Source organism: Ammodytes marinus, assembly GCF_949987685.1.
Source record: "Ammodytes marinus genome assembly, chromosome: 10".
NCBI classification, from domain to species: Eukaryota; Metazoa; Chordata; class Actinopteri; order Uranoscopiformes; family Ammodytidae; genus Ammodytes; species Ammodytes marinus.
In genome coordinates this window covers 6,521,203-6,541,084 of record NC_137214.1, presented here as the reverse complement: position 1 = coordinate 6,541,084, position 19,882 = coordinate 6,521,203, and the positions used below count along the sequence as shown (strand labels likewise).

General features: G+C 46.1%; 1 protein-coding gene across 1 annotated transcript in view; it reads left to right on the top strand.

Annotated features, from left to right (window-relative positions):
* Nucleotides 1–19,882, top strand: part of unc5a (unc-5 netrin receptor A) — a gene marked incomplete at both ends in the record, with an annotated part of 150,158 nt that overhangs the window by 63,462 nt on the left and 66,814 nt on the right. The window contains one exon of the mRNA XM_080036178.1: nt 14,460–14,675. Coding sequence (XP_079892304.1) covers nt 14,460–14,675 — 216 coding nt within the window. The remainder of the gene's footprint in view (nt 1–14,459; nt 14,676–19,882) is intronic.

Genomic DNA, 19,882 nt, shown 5'->3' with positions numbered 1-19,882 from the left:
CTCTCCGGCTCAAGAAAAAGGCGACAGAAACCGTTCCTGTAACTGTGTGCGTGCATATTTGCAGGGCCGGCCCGAGGCATTAGCGAACTAAGCGGTTGCTTTAGGCCCCCCCCTCCTCCCCCCTACCCGATTTTAAATGCGACTGGTAAACTCACATTCTCTATCATTGACATTTCCCCTTAAGAAATTGGTTCCCCTTAACTATACTACACTATACTGTGAGTGAGCCCAGTCCAGTGGCATGGCTACAGTCGGTGCTGCTTTGTTAAGTGAGTGGGAAGTTGGTGCCAGCATTTAGTTCCATTTATCTCAGCCGTGTTATGGATCATATCTCTGTGTTGTGTTGTAATTCCCTGTCTGATGTCTGAGTGGCCTTCCATGCCCCGTCACACTAATTAGATAGTGTGTGTGTGTGTGAGTCATCCCCCACTTCTTTCCTACCTGGATCTCTTCACTGGGAGGAGGGTAAGTGATGAGACGAGGAGTAGGGAAGAGGAAAGCAATTGGCAGGTTGACGGCGTCGCGGGGGGGCCTCGCGTTCACAACAATTTGTGTCAAACAGGCTTTTGGAACAGACTGAACAACTTCTGGGCGATATCAGCCGTTCAAAAATACTCCTCATTATGCTGTTCTGTCATTTTGCCAAACTAAATCTTTCTTCTCCCCCCCGCCCCCCTCCTTGTAGTGTATTTTTTCTGGGTGCATGTTTGGCATATTGTGCGCAGCTCGTGTGATCTAATTGTAAAGCTCTCAAAGTAACAACTTTTTGTAAAATGAGAAATGGGGAAATATGGAGCGAGGTTCATTATTTCAGCTCTGAACCACAATCTGTGGTGTTTTGTTTTTTTCCAGCATCATCAACAATATAGAATACCAGCGATAGTGACATTCCATTATTTAAATTTTAAAGGTTTATGACTAGAACATTATTGCGGTCTGCTTCACTTTTCTGCACTTTGAATTGTTTCCATGGCATGTGTGTGTGTGTGTGAAACCTTTCATTTTTAGCTGTAGGCATACCCGGTAATTAAAGGATTAACTTGGTTAATCTAAATTGTCTCTTGTCTTTTGCGTCCTGCCTTCCTCCCATTATTTCCCCAACATCCATTTCAGAGATTTAAGAAAGCGGCCTCCTTCCCTCTCTGAGTGTCTGTGCTTCTCCCCATGCCTGTGCCACAGCTCTGTAATGAACTTGTTTCTGGATAACCTCGTTTCCGGCGAAACCGCGAGGGGGAGGACAAATCCATGAGGTGTGCGTGCCTTGAATGGCAAAGTACGGCCCCTCCTGACAAAATCAGGATGATTGCGCCTTAAGTTCCTTTGAGGATTGTATGTAGTTATTAAGTCAAAATGTGTTCTTAAATCTCTCCGACTCTTGCCATGCAGGTAAGGCTTTGAAGAATGGTAGGCATTTTAAATGCTAGCGTATTGTAGCATTATTTAAAAGTGTTCCTCTTGTCAGTGCTTTGTGACTTTCTCAATATTATTCCCGTATCTCAGAATCAGGAATTAATGTTCTAATTATTTCTGCATAATCATCTTTGTATTTTATTTTCTCAACTGAACATTTAGTTTGGTTGAAGAAAATAGCTAATGTAAGCTTTAGAAAAGCTGAGATGATGTGCACGTTTGTGGTTGATCTTTTCTCTTCTTTGCCTAATATGCTGTTTTGAAGACCGGCTATTATTTGAAGACAGAAAACACTCAAAGAGAAGCACATTTCCAACTAGCAATGCCTCTTGATCTTTGTCATTGCTCAAGGTTTGAATTATGCATCATCAGTTTGAACTGAGCTCCTCATCTCTTTTGGAGATGCTATTTAATACAAGGCCGTAATCACAGGTTTTATTTTTTCTTCTGAAAGCCGATAAACGCTCTCACACTTACTCTTAATTTGAAATGCCATGAAATGTATAAAGAAAGAGGACAGCATTACACTGTACCGTAGCATCTTGACAGTAACAGCCAAGTTAGTGTATTCACTGAATGATACAGGATACAGGAGTTTATTGGAGACCATGTCAACTGATCAGAGTTTGAGGGGCTGATTGAGCCAGTGGAAGTGGATTGTGTGTGGAAACATCTGGGCAGTGAATGGAGGACAAAGCATCAGCTGTGGTACTTGAGTGATGAATATGAATATTCCAGCCAATCTGGAGACTCTTTAGTCCAAACGGTGTTAATGACGCTTCTAAGAATAGCAGCAATGTGCTTTCTGAATCACGGCCCCCTCCTCTTCGTTTAAACCATTTTTAAATCTGGAAGATAAATGTGTGTCGTGTTAGCGCCCCTTGTTCGCATAACGCACACAAACTCAGGCTCCCAGCTGTTGATCTCGTTAAGCATCACTTTAGGCCATTTATTCACACAAACATGCACAAACAAAACCCAGTCACACGCATGCAGCATCTTGTCACCTACACACCAGACACACACACACACACTCACACACACAGCATCTCAAAATGTCAGCTCTGTTTCGCATCCACGGGAAACTTAAAATGGTCTCATTTGGTTTCAAGGCAAAATGTGCCTTTCAAGACGGCGCCTTGAAAAGTTGAGCAAAGCGAAGGTGTCGGTGTAGGAATGAGGGAGGGGGTGTGTGTGTGTGTGTGGGCGCATGGTGGCAAAGGCAGACAGCAGCACACAGTTGCCTCCCTGCATGGACTCCCCCTTGCTGGGTTGTTGCTTCAAATAGATGACAGCAGACATTAATAAATACCAGTCAACAAAACCAGAATACGCAGGTGTGTGTAAGCCTCCCCGTTCAAAAGGTGTTTGGCTCATTAATAGTGTTATGTGCTGTGCATCATATTTACACTTACAGCTTTTTTTGACAGACTGCTCGACGACTCAACTAAAAAGCCAGCATTTAAATCATTCATGTGCTGCCTGTTTTGAGTGGAGGTGATTTAATGTCGCCGGCTTTTGAAGGCAATTCTCAAAGCTGACGATTGTGACCTTGCGCCTCTCCATGTAAATGTTCTCGTCGGTTTGGGAACAGTGTAGGCAGCGTGTTTATTAGTTTCCTGAATTAATATATGCACACACAGATGCACAGCCCTGCATCAATGTACACGCTTAGCAGCCAATTTTCTATTCATTTAAAAAACGGGAGAAGATTGTCATAACGTGGCATGTGGCATGTGTGAGACTGATTTACTTATTCAACCCCCGTCCTCCCAGTCCCCTCCCCTCCTTCTGTCCTTCGCTCCTTCTTTTATTTATTTATTATTATTATTTTTTTTTATTAAAGCCTCTTAGCATCCTTCACCACTGATACGTGATGTGATTATGTTAGGGTTGTTGCTATGGATGCCACCTTGACAACATTTTAATTGGATGCATCTGAGCTGTTCCTATACAAGTCAATTTCCAAAGAAAGAATGCAGGTGAATAGGGTAGCATGTCTAACTAAAATATATCATCATGGAACTTTGCCAGTTGATTACTGACATTAAAAAAAATTGTTTTGTATTGCATTATTTTCGGAAATGTTTGAATTCATAGGTACATTTGGCAATAGCAATCTTATTATGCATACATTTTGCACATCTTTAAAGAAACACAAATCATAAATCAGACTAAACAGAATAAACACAGCACATGAAGAAATCCTTCTTCAGTAACCGTCAGAATAGAGCTAAGAATGATTGTAGAAAGTTACGTTGATGTAAATGCTTCAGAAGTTGAGATATTTGGTTCAGAAGGAGAAAAAAAACTAATGTTGAGAGATAATGGCCGTTAAAGATGGTTGTTTAGGTGAATTTTACAGACTCAAACGTCAAATAAACACCTACATGTACATTTTGGACCTTTTTTATTTATATTAAGAGGACATGTTACGGAAGCAAAACAGACACAAAAGTCTCAAAACTGACCTATGTTTTTGCCTGCTGTGTCTCGCCTTTATGTCGAGGGATTGCATAGTATCTGAATTTGCTGGTGTTTGAGAAAGTCTTAGAAAACATGCATATTTTTGTTCGCCTGCATAATTCTGTGTCTCTCATCGATCGAGAGAAAGACAGAGCTGTTTGTGTACTGTACAGCATGCGTGAGGTCTATATTTTATGTATGTGCACATGTTTTTTTCCATAGCTGTGTGTGTGTGTGTGTGTGTGTGTGTGTGTGTGTGTGTGTGTGTGTGTGTGTGTGTGTGTGTGTGTGTGTGTGTGTGTGTGTGTGTGTGTGTGTGTGTGTGTGTGTGTGTGTGTGTGTGTGTGTGTGTGTGTGTGTGTGTGTGTGTGTGTGTAAGCTCTGTGAATGTCTATGCATATGTATACGGTTCACAGAATTGAGTGTGTGTGTGTGTGTGTGCACGTGCGTGTGCTTGTTGAAGCGTGTTCGTCTCCGTGAAAAATGCATTCTGAATGGCAAACATGTCGAGGAGTAAATATTTGTCATCTGGGAGCAAACATACATCAGTCAGCCGTGCTCTAGATTATATATGACTGTGAATGGAAGCTTGTTGTTTTTCTTCTCCATTTCTGCCTCTTTCCCTGTGTTTGATGATCACTCCCACCATTATTATTGATGGTACTTCCAACTCTACATGAACAAGGCTCCTGTTCCCAGAACTAATGTGCATTACATTTATGTTTAGAGTGACTACCGCATTAAGACACTCAGTGGTATACAAGCCTCCAGAAAGCCACTTGAGCATAACCCCTAGCACTCGTGTTGAAAAACATCCAACCAACAAACAGTGGGCTGTGACAAATTTGATCTTGGCGTTGGTTGTAAATGGCAGCTAAACATGAAATGGTTTAATATATTCTGGATAGTAATTTTAATTGAATTAATTTCAGAGGACATTGTAAGGCGCTGATGGTGTCATAAAACACTTGTTATAGCCCCGCTGTTCATCACCCTGATGTAAATTATGCCCAGTGATTGCTCAATGATGCTTTCCTTTGGGGACATGACGTTGTAAAGAAGAAGATGAAAAAAAATGGTAATTGGCTCCAAAGGGCACACAATGTGTTGGTGCCATGAGGGAGGAACACAAAAGAGGGTGATTTTCTCTCCAGCTCTGACCTCCTCATACTGAGGTGAATCCAGCTATTCTCTTCTCCAGGTAGATAATAAGGGCTGGAATTAAAAATAGCAATACTTATTTTACAAATGGCAATAACAGACGTCGACACAAAAGTGGCTCAGTGACACGGGCAGAGGACAAGTGAAAATGGGGATCCTGATTTGTAAATAGGACGTGTGTGTGTGTGTGTGTGTGTGTGTGTGTGTGTGTGTGTGTGTGTGTGTGTGTGTGTGTGTGTGTGTGTTTTTGTGTAAATAAAAAAGAAATTCTGCTCCTGGAACACTATACAAGTAGGTAGATGACATTAAAGTAAAACAAATATTCTGATACCTTCTTGCTTTCTAAAATGCAGTGTTTGGTACATTGATAGTTACAGCACGGTGACAGGAATAGGAGAATTTTTCAGATTTTGAAAATATGTATTTTCTGAGTTTCTGGCGGCATCATAAAAGCACCTCATCATCTTCTCTCCTTGTGGACACACACGCTCCCTGACTGGGGAGTTGACGTGGTCAGCTGGACAGATGAGGCAGTGGAGGGTCTGTGTGCTCTGTACAGCATGGCCCAGCATACTGACACCTGGTGCACCCATGGTGGGTGGTGTGTGTGTGTGTGTGTGTGTGTGTGTGTGTGTGTGTGTGTGTGTGTGTGTGTGTGTGTGTGTGTGTGTGTGTGTGTGTGTGTGTGTGTGTGTGTGTGTGTGTGTGTGTGTGTGTGTGTGTGTGTGTGTGTGTGTGTGTGTGTGGTTGTGCGTGTTTTTAATATCAGCTGCAGTTTCTGTCATATAAAAATGTAAACATTGTGTAGTAAGGGGGCTATTTTAAAGTTGAACATACCAGTTTAAAATAAGGGTTAGAGTGTTTATTCGTTTATATTCAGTCTTTTAATTCATCAGGAATGCTTCATTATGATTAAAAGGAAAACAAAATAACTACATTTATAAGAAAACCTTGTAAAATATTAAACCCTTAAACATTCAAACAAAACATCTATTCAAAACCATAAAAATAACTACGGCCAATACAACAATAACACCAAGACAACAACATCACAGCCAGAGGAGAGAGCACCCAGTTTCTGCAGCTTCAATGATTCAGTTTCACAAAGAGAACATGTGTGATTCTGGATTATTTTGATAAAAACAGTTTGAAACTGTGCAGACATGTACTCCGTTATGGTAACGGGGCCCCAGAAACACATCTAGCATGCTGTATCAATTAAACCATCTTCATGGGGCCCAATGATCAACAAGGGAGACATTCGAACATCAACTATTTGTGTGTATGTGTGGGTGTGGGTGTGGGTGGGTGTGCGCACTAAATGATTGTGCATTGGACTCAGATGCATATTACGATGAATCTTTGGCCATTCACTTTCATGGGGCATCTAATGCAGTGCCCCATAGTGCTGCTGTATGTCTATTTGATTTGTGCATTGACCTGCAAGAAGTCTGTTAAGTGCCTGATACCCTGTGTGTGTGTGTGTGTGTGTGTGTGTGTGTCTGCGCACGTGCACGTTGACTTTGAGGAACATTGTGTCGTGACAATAATCTAAGCCAATTTACTGCACATCAGCCCTCCATTATGGACTGTGATATAAAGCTGTGCGTGACTAGAATGCCCTCCCATAAAATGACAATTTACTTCTCTAAAGGAATTACGTGTTTAACCTCATTAACCCAAAGTGCATGTAATAAAATGGACGACTAACCCACCCACCAGCGCTTGGGACGCAGACACACACAGACGCATACACGCATACACACACACACACACACACACACACACACACACACACACTCGCAAACACAAATCGGAAACATCAAAAGTTGAGGGTTCACGTTGAATTTGACCCCATGCAAATGAGAAGCCAGTGGTTGAATGAGCAACATCAGGAGCTCATCAAGGCCGTTCACAGCACTTCATCAGTGTCTCATGTGGATTTGGGTTCCAACATCATCGGTCCTCCATCAGACCATTAACCTGGGCAGGTGTGAGGTGAGCCTGCTTCGCCCACTGTGTGTCAGTGCGCCCGTCGTCTCCCAGTCTGCGGGGAGTACAGAGGGTCAGCCCGGCCCCGCTAATAGCCACGGTCGCTAAGCACTGGAAGCTTAGCCCATTAGAAGAAGCCTCCATTAAGAACCAACACACATTGAAACAACCTGACCTAGTGGTCCTGCGCGCTTTATTAGCAAAGTTTGGGCTCTCCGTTAGAAGCAATTATACCCACTATTCATGATGAACTGTGGCCTCTTCCCCGAACACACTCCCAGACTGACAAACACACACACACACACACACACACACACACACACACACACACACACTTGGCATACAAAGTAAATAATGTTATGTTGTCCTGAATAGGGGGAGCTGCCCTACTTAATGACATTTTTTTCTTCTCTGAAAAATGCATCGCAATAATAAAATGTGCTCGCGGAAAATGGGAAAATGGCAAAGTGTCAGCAGCGAGTGATCTATGTCGTTCATTGGACACAGAACATTTAGTTTTCATTAAGAGTTAAACATGTACAAGAAACATTAATGGGGTTCAGTAGCGGTGGCGGCGGTATGCCTCACTGTATCTCATCCTGATGAATTAGCAACTCAGCACACAGGGGGTAAGAGAAGAAGAGAGAGAGAGGCAGTAATATAATGTGTAGTGGTGGGGGAGGAACTGACAGATAATGTCTTTATCCAAAGATTGGAGTGTTTATGACGCAACGTAATATTATCCCTGACCCGGGCATCGGCAGCCTGCGAGGATGAACCACGGCTGTGTGTGGATAAAGGGCAGCCTCTGTGTTACCGTTTCATTATGAGACAATGTTGTGGACTCCCATGTTGGACTCCGGGCAGCAAATTAATATCATACTCACTTTAAAAGGGGTTTCATTTTGGGATTACGACCCCCTCCCTGGGTGTGTGGGTGGTATAAAGAGGTTATATTTCCCTCTTTTCTACTATGTTATGTGTCCTCTATCTTTTTCACACAAAGCTAATATGTTTAGAAAGAGAGAAAATGATTTCAAGGAGGAAGAATGTGGAGCGCTGTAGGCTCCATTGTGTCATTCAGTGTTTGTGTCGGAGACATTTTTCACCGCGCCTAAGAAGAAGCTAGCTGTAAATCGCGCAGCATTGTTCACCCCCCCGGGAGGACAGCACTTGTATGTGGGCACAGTGGAGATGTATCGTCCCTCCTCTCTCCATCCAGATCTCCCTTATAAAGTCTTAAGGCTTTCTGCAGGGGATATTCCACTATTCAGGAAGCCGTTTGAAGTTAACATTGCTGTCTAGCTAGCTGTCAGTCATCTTCTAACCTCCCTGCCTTTGCCCCTGTCTCTCTTAATGTCAGATAGAGGAGTGAGTCCTGGTTTGAAGAGCTGTATAATACAGTGTGAAGTGTGAGACAGGATTTATGGCGGCCCGCTCCATCACTGTTGATGTTAAAGGGGCAGTGATTAAGAGCTGGAAGTATAAGACGTGGACTCCGCTGCACTTTAGCGCTCCTCCGACCACCCTAGCCAAAAAGCACACAAGGCTAGTGCTCCGTCAACTGCCAACTCTCCTCCATACAGATCTGTCTGACCATCTGTCTCTCTGTCTCTGTCTGTCTTCTTCTGCCTCTTTCATATTCATATGTTTTGATTCGCAAACTTCAGGGACACTGTCTCGGTCTCGGTGCATTAGATGTTTTTTTCTCTGTCTGTTGCTTTGTTGCTCACAAGTCGAGGAGTCACAAGAGGGTTCAACTCTTGACAACTTGAAAACTTGAAAGCATTTTTCTTTTAAGGCGACACACTCCAAATATGTTGTTTTTTTAAAGCACTGGTACATTTTGAGATATTTGGCTTTCATACTATTATAAATCAGTCTGTTTGCTTCTGTATATTTCTGTCAGACCCAAACAAGACGAGGACCACAATAGCGTCACGTTCAACAGTTTATTAAAGGATTGGGGGAAAGGGAGTGTATGAGCATGTTCAGAGAACGAGAAGAGCAGGTCCGGTATTGCAGATAGGAGTCAGAAGCGTAAGGAAACAGGCAGAGTAACTGGTGCTGGTTAGCAGACGATCCGACAAGGAGTAACTGAAAGCCAGGGTTTATATACAGAGGGTAATGAGCAGGGAATGCAGTGCAGCTGGCCGGTTAATTAGGGCAGGAGTGGATACAGGTGTGGCTGAGCAGAGTGGAGCGGCAGCAATTAGTGCTGTTAACAGGGCAGAGGGAGAAGCTCCTGACAGAACCCCCCCCTTAAGGGACGGCCCCAGAAGTCCCCAAAAAACGTCAAACAGGGCGGGCGGAGGGTCAGAACTCCTCTGAGCGGTCAGATTCCCTGGCCTCATCCTCCGAGGGGGCCTGAGAGGGACCATCAGGGGCCAGGGCAGGGTCAGGAACTGGGCAGGAGGAGCGACGGGACCCCTTAGGACGACCCCGACGGATAGCAGGCTGGTCCGGGTGCAGACGGTGGAAGTCGGCGATAAGAGTCCGGTCCACAATTCGACTGGACGGCACCCAGATTCTCTCTTCAGGCCCATAGCCCTCCCAGTCGACGAGATACTGGAGGCCCCTACCCCTCCGTCTGGACTGAAGCAGGCGTCGAACGGTGTACACCAGCCCACCGTCAATGAGGCGAGGAGGAGGAGGAGGAGGGGCCGCTGGGACCAGTGGGCTTACATGCACTGGTTTGATTTTTGAAACATGGAAAGTGGGGTGCACCTTCATGGAAGCTGGCAACTGGAGCCGGACTGCGGTAGGACTGATGATCCTCTGGATAGGGAATGGGCCGAGGAACCGAGGTGCTAGCTTACGTGATTCCACCCTCAGCGGCAGGTCCTTGGCTGACAGCCACACCTTCTGGCCAACACAGTAAGTGGGTGCTGGTGTCCTCCGACGGTTAGCCCCAGTGGCATAGCTGGTTACTGACTTGAGTAGTGTGGCACGGGCTTGTGACCAGGTGCGGCGGCACCGGCGAGCATGGGCGAGGGCAGACGGGCAGGAAACCTTTCCTTCCTGACTGGGGAACAGAGGGGGCTGGTAGCCATATACACACTGGAATGGAGACATACCGGTGGCAGAACAGGTGAGGGAGTTGTGGGCGTACTCTACCCATGTCAATTGTTGCGCCCAAGTCTGGGGCTTACGGGAAGCCATGCAACGGAGCGCCTTCTCCAGTTCCTGGTTCGCCCGCTCTGACTGACCATTGGACTGGGGATGAAACCCAGATGTGAGACTTACTGTGGCCCCTAGAAGATGGCAGAACTCCTTCCAGAATGTAGAGGTGAATTGTGGGCCTCGGTCTGAGACCACGTCCTTGGGCAGCCCGTGTAGACGGAAGACATGATCTACAACACTCTGGGCTGTCTCTCTAGCAGATGGCAGTTTCGGGAGGGGAATGAAGTGCGCCATCTTGCTGAACCGGTCAACCACAGTGAGAATGACAGTCATACCATCCGATGGGGGCAGGCCTGTTACAAAGTCCAGGGAAACGTGGGACCAGGGTCGTGAGGGCACCGGCAGAGGCTGGAGTAATCCAGCGGGTGGCTGATTGGAGGATTTGTTCTGGTTGCAGGTGGGACAAGCACGGACAAATTCTCTGACGTCCCTTCTCAAGGAGGGCCACCAAAAGCGCTGGGCAAGGAGATGGCAAGTGCGGGCTGAACCCGGATGGCAGGCAAGGCGGGAGTTGTGTCCCCACTGTATGACCCGGGATCTTAAGTTCTCAGGGACGAAGAGACGGTCATCAGGGCATGCACTGGGGCCGGGATGGTCACGGATTGCCTCTTGAACCTCTTCCTCGACATCCCAAGTCAAAGCAGCTATGATACAGGGATCAGGCAGGATGGGGGCAGGTTCCTGGGAAAGGGCGTCCTCCTTCTGGAACTGGCGGGAAAGAGCATCCGGCTTGGTATTACGTGAACCTGGGCGGTATGACAGGGTGAAGTTGAACCTGGTGAAAAACAAGGCCCAGCGGGATTGTCTGGAGTTGACGCGCTTGGCAGTGCGGATGTATTCGAGGTTTTTGTGATCTGTCCAGACCAGGAACGGCACCGTGGACCCCTCCAGCCAGTGACGCCACTCCTCCAGGGCAAGCTTGACGGCCAAAAGCTCACGGTTTCCAATGTCATAATTGCGCTCTGTAGGCGAAAGCCGGCGGGAAAAGAATGCACAGGGGTGCACTTTGTTGTCCTCCTCTGCCCGTTGAGAAAGTATGGCCCCGACTCCCATGTCCGAGGCATCCACCTCGACGATGAACTGTCTGTCTGCATCCGGCATCAGGAGGATGGGTGCCGTGGTGAAGCGGGCCTTGAGGGTCTGGAAGGTTTTGTTAGCCTCTGGGGTCCAGACAAAGGGATGTTTGGTACTGGTCAGAGTGGTGAGGGGAGCGGCGACGGTGCTGTAGTTCCGGATGAATTTCCTGTAGAAATTGGCAAAGCCAAGGAATTGTTGCAACTTCTTCCTATTCTCCGGAACTGGCCAGGAAGAAACTGCCGAGACCTTTGCGGGGTCCATCTGGATATTTCCCTCAGCCCCGATGTATCCCAGGAATGACACAGACTGAACATGGAATTCGCACTTCTCAGCTTTGACATAGAGGGAGTTCTCCAGGAGACGACGGAGGACCAGTTGGACATGACGAGTGTGTTCAGACAGGGTTCTGGAGAAAATCAAGATGTCGTCCAGGTACACAAAGACGAATTTATTCAGCATGTCCCGCAACACATCATTCACCAGAGCCTGGAATACCGCTGGTGCGTTGGTGAGGCCAAATGGCATGACCAGATACTCGTAGTGGCCGGTGTGGGTGTTGAATGCTGTTTTCCACTCGTCGCCTTCTCGTATGCGCACTAGGTGGTACGCATTACGAAGGTCCAGCTTGGTGAAAATTGTGGATCCCTGAAGCAGCTCAAAAGCAGAGGTGAGTAAGGGCAGAGGATACCGGTTCTTCACAGTGATGTCGTTCAGACCTCGGTAATCAATGCAGGGCCGAAGAGAACCGTCTTTCTTTCCCACGAAGAAGAACCCGGCACCAGCAGGAGAAGAAGACGGGCGGATGATACCAGCTGCTAAGGAGTCCCTGATGTAATCCTCCATGGCCTTTCTTTCTGGAGGAGACAGTGAGTAGAGGTGACCCTTAGGTGGAGTAGATCCAGGAAGAAGGTCAATGGCGCAGTCGTACGGACGGTGTGGGGGCAGAGATGTGGCTTTGGTCTTATTGAACACTTGCCGGAGACCATGGTAGCATTCAGGAAGGTTAGAAATGTCAGGGGCAGTGCTGGGGGGTATAGAGTTGGTGGGCAGCGAGGCAGCACGCAAACAGGTCAGGTGGCAGTCATCTCCCCACTCTTTGACAGTTCCGGAGGCCCAGTCGAGGTGAGGATTGTGGAGACGGAGCCATGGGTGACCCAGGATTAAGGGTTGGCCCGGGGAGCAGAGTAGGTGGAAGCGGATGGTCTCTTGGTGGTTGCCTGACACCAACATTGAGATGGGAGCTGTGATGCTGGTAACTGTGCCAAGTATGTGACCGTCCAGGGCCCGGGCTGGCACGGGAGCGGACAAGCGGTGGCTTCCCAAGCCCAGCTGACGAGCAAGTTCTGTGTCCATAATGTTTGCTTCTGCACCAGAGTCCACCAGGGCTGCCAGAGTGTGGGTTGTATCAGACAGGTAAAGACAGACTTGGATCAGGGTTTTACTATTGGTGGAGGACCGAATGTTCGATGAACCCAGCCGGATTCCTCCTACATCCGGTGAGCTCCGGCTTTTTACTGGACAGGTGGCGGCACGATGCCCATCACCGCCACAGTACAGACACAGGTTAGAGGTGATGCGTCGCTGTCGCTCTGCAGGGGTTAGTGAGGCGCGGCCGATTTCCATCGGTTCAGGCTGGTCTGGCTGGTAAGATGGTGTGGCAGAGGAAGACGGGAGAGCGGTCGAGCTGCTCCGTGTGCTGGTGGATGGACTGCTGCGCCCCCCCTCTCGACGACGGGCCTGGATCCTGCGGTCGATGCGGACAGCCAGAGCCATGGCTTCATCGAGGGTGGAGGGTTGATCATGGGAAACTAACTCATCCTTTATGTAGTCCGCTAGGCTGTGGAGGAACGCAACCACCAACGCCTCCATGTTCCAGGGGCTCCGACTTGCCACTGTACGAAAATCGATGGAGTAATCCGCCACGGTCCTTCTGCCTTGGCGAATACTCATCAGGGTCTGTGATGCCTCAGCTGCCGTGGATCCCAAGTCGAAGACCTTAAGCATCTCCTCGGCGAACAGGTTGAAGGCAGCACATGCAGGGGTCTGGCGCTCGAACTCAGCCGTTCCCCACAGTCGAGCCCGTCCCGTCAGGTGAGTGATCACATAACCTACTTTAGCCCCCTCAGTGGCAAAGGTTCGGGGTTGCAGGCTAAACTGGACACGGCAGCTCGTCAGGAATGCTCGTACCTGAGTTGGATCACCATTGAACCGCTCAGGATTGCCAATCTTGGGTTCGGGGAAGGCAACAACTGCGGCGGCAGTGACCGGGGCAGAGGACACGGGAGCTGGGCCGGTGGGCAGACTGGCTGAAGCTGACGGAGGAGTAAGGTTGGTGAGAAGTTGGATAACCATGGCAAGTTGTTGTTGCTGCTGCTGAATCTGTTGTTGCTGCTGCTGGCTGAACTGGAGCAGAGAGGCGACGTCATCTGTCATGCGGTAAACCTTACTCTCTGTATGTTCCAGGCGCTGCATGGCGGCGGGTTGTCCAGGGTTGTCGAGTTCCATGCTGGGTGAGACGTGCGCTGGGTCCATGTTTGGTCGGATCGTTCTGTCAGACCCAAACAAGACGAGGACCACAATAGCGTCACGTTCAACAGTTTATTAAAGGATTGGGGGAAAGGGAGTGTATGAGCATGTTCAGAGAACGAGAAGAGCAGGTCCGGTATTGCAGATAGGAGTCAGAAGCGTAAGGAAACAGGCAGAGTAACTGGTGCTGGTTAGCAGACGATCCGACAAGGAGTAACTGAAAGCCAGGGTTTATATACAGAGGGTAATGAGCAGGGAATGCAGTGCAGCTGGCCGGTTAATTAGGGCAGGAGTGGATACAGGTGTGGCTGAGCAGAGTGGAGCGGCAGCAATTAGTGCTGTTAACAGGGCAGAGGGAGAAGCTCCTGACAATTTCTCCCATACAACAATCTTCAACGGCCATTATCGCAAAAAAATTAAATAAAAAAATACTCAGTCTGAACCAACAAATCTTAACTTCTAAAGCACTTACATCAACCCACCTTTTAATGATCATTCAAAGCACTTTCCTGAAGGTTATTACAAAAGGATCTGTTAAAAGTTAAAATCTACAAGTAAAAAAATAAAGTGCCCTATTTAACTGTAGTGTTTCCTTTGGTATCCCTGTCTAAAACCCCTGCTTCTTCTTCTTCTTCTCTGTAAAGATTGCGAGCACACGGCCACTGCCACACTCCCGGCCGCCTTCTCCGACCTGTTGCCTCACTTCCTGGTGGAGCCGCAGGATGAGTTCATAGTGAAGAACAAGCCGGTGCTGCTGACCTGCCGCTCCACGCCCGCCACACAGATCTACTTCAAGTGCAACGGGGAGTGGGTTCACCAGGACGACCACCTCATCGAACGCAAGGTCGACCCCGCCACAGGTCAGTCTGCAACAACCAACACTCCTATTCCCCCCCCCCCATCTGAAATCATTCATTCATTTTTCATTTTGGCTCAAGTCGAGTTTCTTCTGGGCAGGCTTGATTTTTTTTTTTTAAGATAATAATTTTTGCTTTATTATTATCTTATTATCTTATCTAATTACAGTTTGGAGGGACAGATATGAAAAGGGGCAGACAGGGGGAGTGACATGCATGGAATGACCCGGGCCGGATTCTAACCCGGGTCTCGCTGCTTCTGAGGACTGAGCCTCTATTTAGGGGGGTTGTGGTGCTTCAACCACAACACCACCTGAGCAAGCTTTCAATGTGCACTGTGTAACTTTTGGGTGTGTCGGAGAAGTGAACATTTTCTTAGGTACATTCTCATCACTGAAAATAAACACATTACTGAAGGAAAAATTGGTCCCTGGAACACTGTTTGAAGTCAGAAAGCTTCCTGAAAAGTTCCTGTTTCCCTGTTGTTTACAGCAGCTGGGCCCCCAGTTTTGTTTATACTTTAGTTATACATAATTGGTTTTAGGTGTCTCAAAATAATTTGGTTTTGAAGTATAATTATAGAATGATTCACTAGTAATAACTAGAGTAAAATATGTTTTGTAAACTAACTGCAAATACACAAATCCCCCTTCCCCTGAAACTGCATAGTGCCCCTTTTTGAAGCCGGGTTGAGTAGTGTTTTCACCAGTTTTTCAATGTTGTCTGTTGGTGTATCTATGCGACTCCATATATTCATTATGTAAAGTGTTTTCGTGCCGAAGCTTAAGGTTTGCAATTTGCCTGTGATTGCCGTGCTCCACCAGGCTCTAGACACATCCTCCCTCCCGCCTGTTTAGCCGGCCCCGCTCTCATAATAAGCACATTGGTTTCAGTGTCAGAAAATGTCCTCCGTCACCCTGGAGACCGGTTTGTTTGTCTCGCTGTTGTTCTCTCAATCCCCCGCCTCTGCCATCACTGTCATAAACATGTATGACACTGATGTGCTGTGATTCAGCTCCCATCTGCAAAATCCAAAACCACCCATTTGCAGCCTGTCAAATGATTGCGAACGTGCAAATGACACAGTTGCACACACACACACACACACACACACACACACACACACACACACACACACACACACACACACACACTACACACACACACACACACACACACACACACACTACACACACACACACACACACATACATTCATTCAAATGCCCTTTCTGATTTGTAGCATACTGTACATACTAAACACACAAAAAAAGATGATGGACACAAAAACTAACACTCTAAAAATGATATGGATTTTGCAATACCGTCATGACGTCATAAACAGCCTTACATTTTGTTTTAACTGTCCAAAACATAAACAATGCTGTGATTATGAATACTAGCTCAATCTGAAGGGCAATTTAAGCAGGAATGTATCAACACTTTGCCTGTTTTTAGATATAGAGTGTACCATGCTAACATTGTAGCGTGGATTCAACCTGACACTGTCCTATGTGAGGAGGATATCTGATATACTCTGTAGATAAACACACATATTCTTCCATATATACGCTTTGATCTGCGTGTTGTCTCCTACAAATGCCCTTTTTTTTCCTCTAAAAAGCCAAACCGAAGACTTTCTAAATCCTCTGCTGCGTGAGTGACTTTGAGTCATGGTGTGTCAGTTTTCTTCGACATGGGAGCCAGGTTAGTGATGAATACAGGTGGAAAAGGGAACGCTAATGCACACTGCATCTGGTCTATAGCTCAACATGTCGTGTCACAACCTTGCCTCCACTCACACACTCCAGCCTTCTGCTGTTTGATCTGTTCTACCTCGTGTATCAGTCACAGTCGTGGATGCTGAAAGTCACTTTTGGAATCGGGCTCTTGTAAATAATGACAATACAAGGGTTTGAAATGTAAAGTGTAGATTTTGTTTTCAGAATATGAAGTGAACACACAAGGGAACGCGTGGAGATTTGGATCATTAAGTAGAGCTTGTCAGTGAGTCAACGCTGATACAAGATTTGATCAATTTCCAACACTATCTTCCTCCACGTGTCGTTCCATTAACAGTTATTTCTCTGGGTTGTTGACGGTAGAGATACAAACTCAAAGTGCTGCCAATATCAACAATTCTTCTGAGGGGCAAACACAATCAGGTTTGTCCTTGTGAAATACTCCAAAAAAACTGGTTAAATGTAAAAGCCTTGATGACACACAGTAGAAGTAAATATTAACTGTTTTCCCGCTCTGTATGCAACTTTGTACCTTTCTTGTTTTACAGTCAATAAGTTTCACATTGTCCTAAAGTAACTAAATTTGAAGTTTTTATTCCAATAAACAGATTTTTTTGTAAATGACAAAACTTGCTTTGCGTAATCTGGGTAGCCGATTAGAGGAACTGATTCGTACAGATAGATTTTCTCGCATTTTTCCGTGGAGAGCACTGATCTACACTGCTGTACATAGTTAACCAGGTTTTTACAAGTATGCACGTGCGTGACAAAAGATCTCAAGATGGGGGAAGTGTGACAGCAGAGCGGCAGGATGAAATATGAGATTATTACACGGAGCACATTTAAAATAATTCCTTCCAAACTCCATTGACCATTGTTAATATTCAGACTGTGAGGGAAAGCTCCAAGCTGTCTGCCTGTCCTCTGCCTGTGCTGTCAGTCTCTCCTACACATACACCTGTCACTCATACAGTAAAACACTAACACACAGTGAAATACCGCTTTTACACAATAAGTAAATACATGTATACAGTTTACTATATTACACTTAAACATGTTTAGACATTTGGTTTTGCCAGGCCGCCTTTGTAAATAAAAATGTGTTGTTAATGACCTGCCATGTTCTCTGGTTAACCTCCATATTTATGTGCCTGTGAACTCATCCATTCTATGATACATATGATATTTATGGCTCTGTATTTGTGTTGTCGGCTGCTTAACTTTGAGACGGTGACTATAAATTGCATAATGTCAATAGCAAAGTTTTGTCAAGAACACGATGTGCCCCATAAACTGTTTATGGGAACATCCCATTGCCAAAGCAACGGTGCTCTGCCAACATTTAATGATGATGGAGCATTTGCCGCGTGGTTATTAACCGTTATAGTTAGCATTTATTTGGTTATGAAACAAATGTGCTGTGCGGGTTGCCAGGGACCCCTGCAGCAGCGAGGGGCTTCGTCCTTTAAGAAGGCTGTGGCTGTGAAGTTCCAAGGCCTCCTCTTTGCTCTGGCGCTGCCTTTGATCATGGATGTGTCATGTGTTGGGCTGTGCTGCTGCTATGAAGGACACGTGGTTGTCCAGAGGTATAGCTGGCTCCGAGCTACCCACAATCCATCTCTCAACACTTGTGCTGTTTAATGTCAGCAAAGCCCTGAGGAGTTTACTGATGGCTCCCTCTAATCCCCCTTCCTGCAAGAAACATGTGAGGCGCACACACCCGACTGTGGTTTGTGTGTGTGTGTGTGCGTTTGTGTGTGTGTGTTTGCGCCTGCCTGCCTGCCTGTGTATGTTCAGTTCAGGCTTGTCAGGCTGTCCCTCACCGTGGTCGTCACAGTCACACTGGACTCTAAACTCCCACCTGTTGCCAAGCAACCAGTACTTCTCCTGTCACACCAGAAGCTTTCCCCCGATATCAACATCGCGCCTTGAGGAGGGAGGAATGAGCGGTTTGAAGACATACCCCAGTTGACAAAAATTGATTGACAATTTATACCCAGTGTAACAGTGAAAAATGGCCTCTTCAGAATAGCCCCGTTTTCTCTGAGCAATTTCCTGCCTGACTCTGAGTGCTTGTATTTTCCCCATGCTTTTGTACTGACCGAGTCCTCGTTTCTCCTACTTACAAAGAAAGATATGCATATTCAATGCACCCTTGTGATCAGCCAACAAAAAAAAGCTCATTGTAAGCTTCATTGGCAGTTGTGTTCATTTTCAACATTAGAATGGTGGAGATGGCATGTAGACACATCAGTCAGGAGTCGTTTTGTTCTGCTGTTCCCTGTTCAACATGAGGATCCTTCTCTCAGGCTTTGACGACCTATCACCAATGAGGCACACATAATTTGATTAGGCGTAAAGAGGCAGACATTACACTTATTATAATAATATTGTTAATACAGTATTATTGGTATGATAGACAGAGCATTATAGAAATGTAAACTTGTGTAGAAGTGGGCTATTGTTTTGCAGTTTTTTTCTACAATCCATAAAGTTGAACTATCAAATAAACATGCCAGTATAAAATAAGCTTTACTGTATTTTTTTAAGATGAAACTTTTGAATTATTAAAGAAAAGCCTCATTCAGTTTAAACGTCTTCTTTTTAAGGCCCTGTTCTCACGGTGAAAACGTGACAGTTTTCCCGTTTTTGGTTTAAAAAAAAACCCGTTCAGACACAATTTATCTGACATCTTCACTCGTACACATGTTTTCAGAGGAAACGGGACGAAATCGCTGTAGTAAGCATGCCAGGCCAGCAGTTGGCGGTACAAGGTAGTAGTAGATAGCTTTTCCGGTACAATTTGATGCATAAAACCTTACTGTAACCGAAAATTAATGCCACTAACGTTCATAAAGCGGTTGGTGTAAGCTTGGGGGTACAAGTATCGTAAATGACAAGCTTTCTGTCCTCTTATTTCACCGCATTGAACTCGTGAAAACAGAAGACTTGCTGATAGTGAAGTGGCTTTGTGAGGGCTTTGTGAGTTAGGCGTACTTCAAAATAAAAGTCAACTCACGTTTGTCCAGTGAAATGCTATTAATGTTTAGCCAGTGACATGCTTTTACTGTGAAGCCGTAGCCTTAATGCTCCTTTTGTTGAACAGTAACTTAACTGCTGCGCGCTGAACTATGCATAGTGTTTTTTAATGTAGAGAGAGCCGTGTCCCTGGCATATAGAAGCTACAGACGTTTATTTTGCTAGAAAAACCGGCAGAGCACAAATCTTTCCCCAGACAAAGTGGCGGGTGCATGGTATCAATAAATAGACTATAGACTAAATTGGCGAGTGTTATATTTGAGCCCTGCACGACACTCTCCGCTGATCACAGTGATGGTGCCGCGGAGACACCGTGCATGTTATGTTGTCTTCTAACTTTATAACTCGTGTGTGGGTATTTTGACAGCAAATGTTATAGACTATGCATACGTGAAGTGGAGCCGTGACGTCAGCGTTATCAGGGAACATG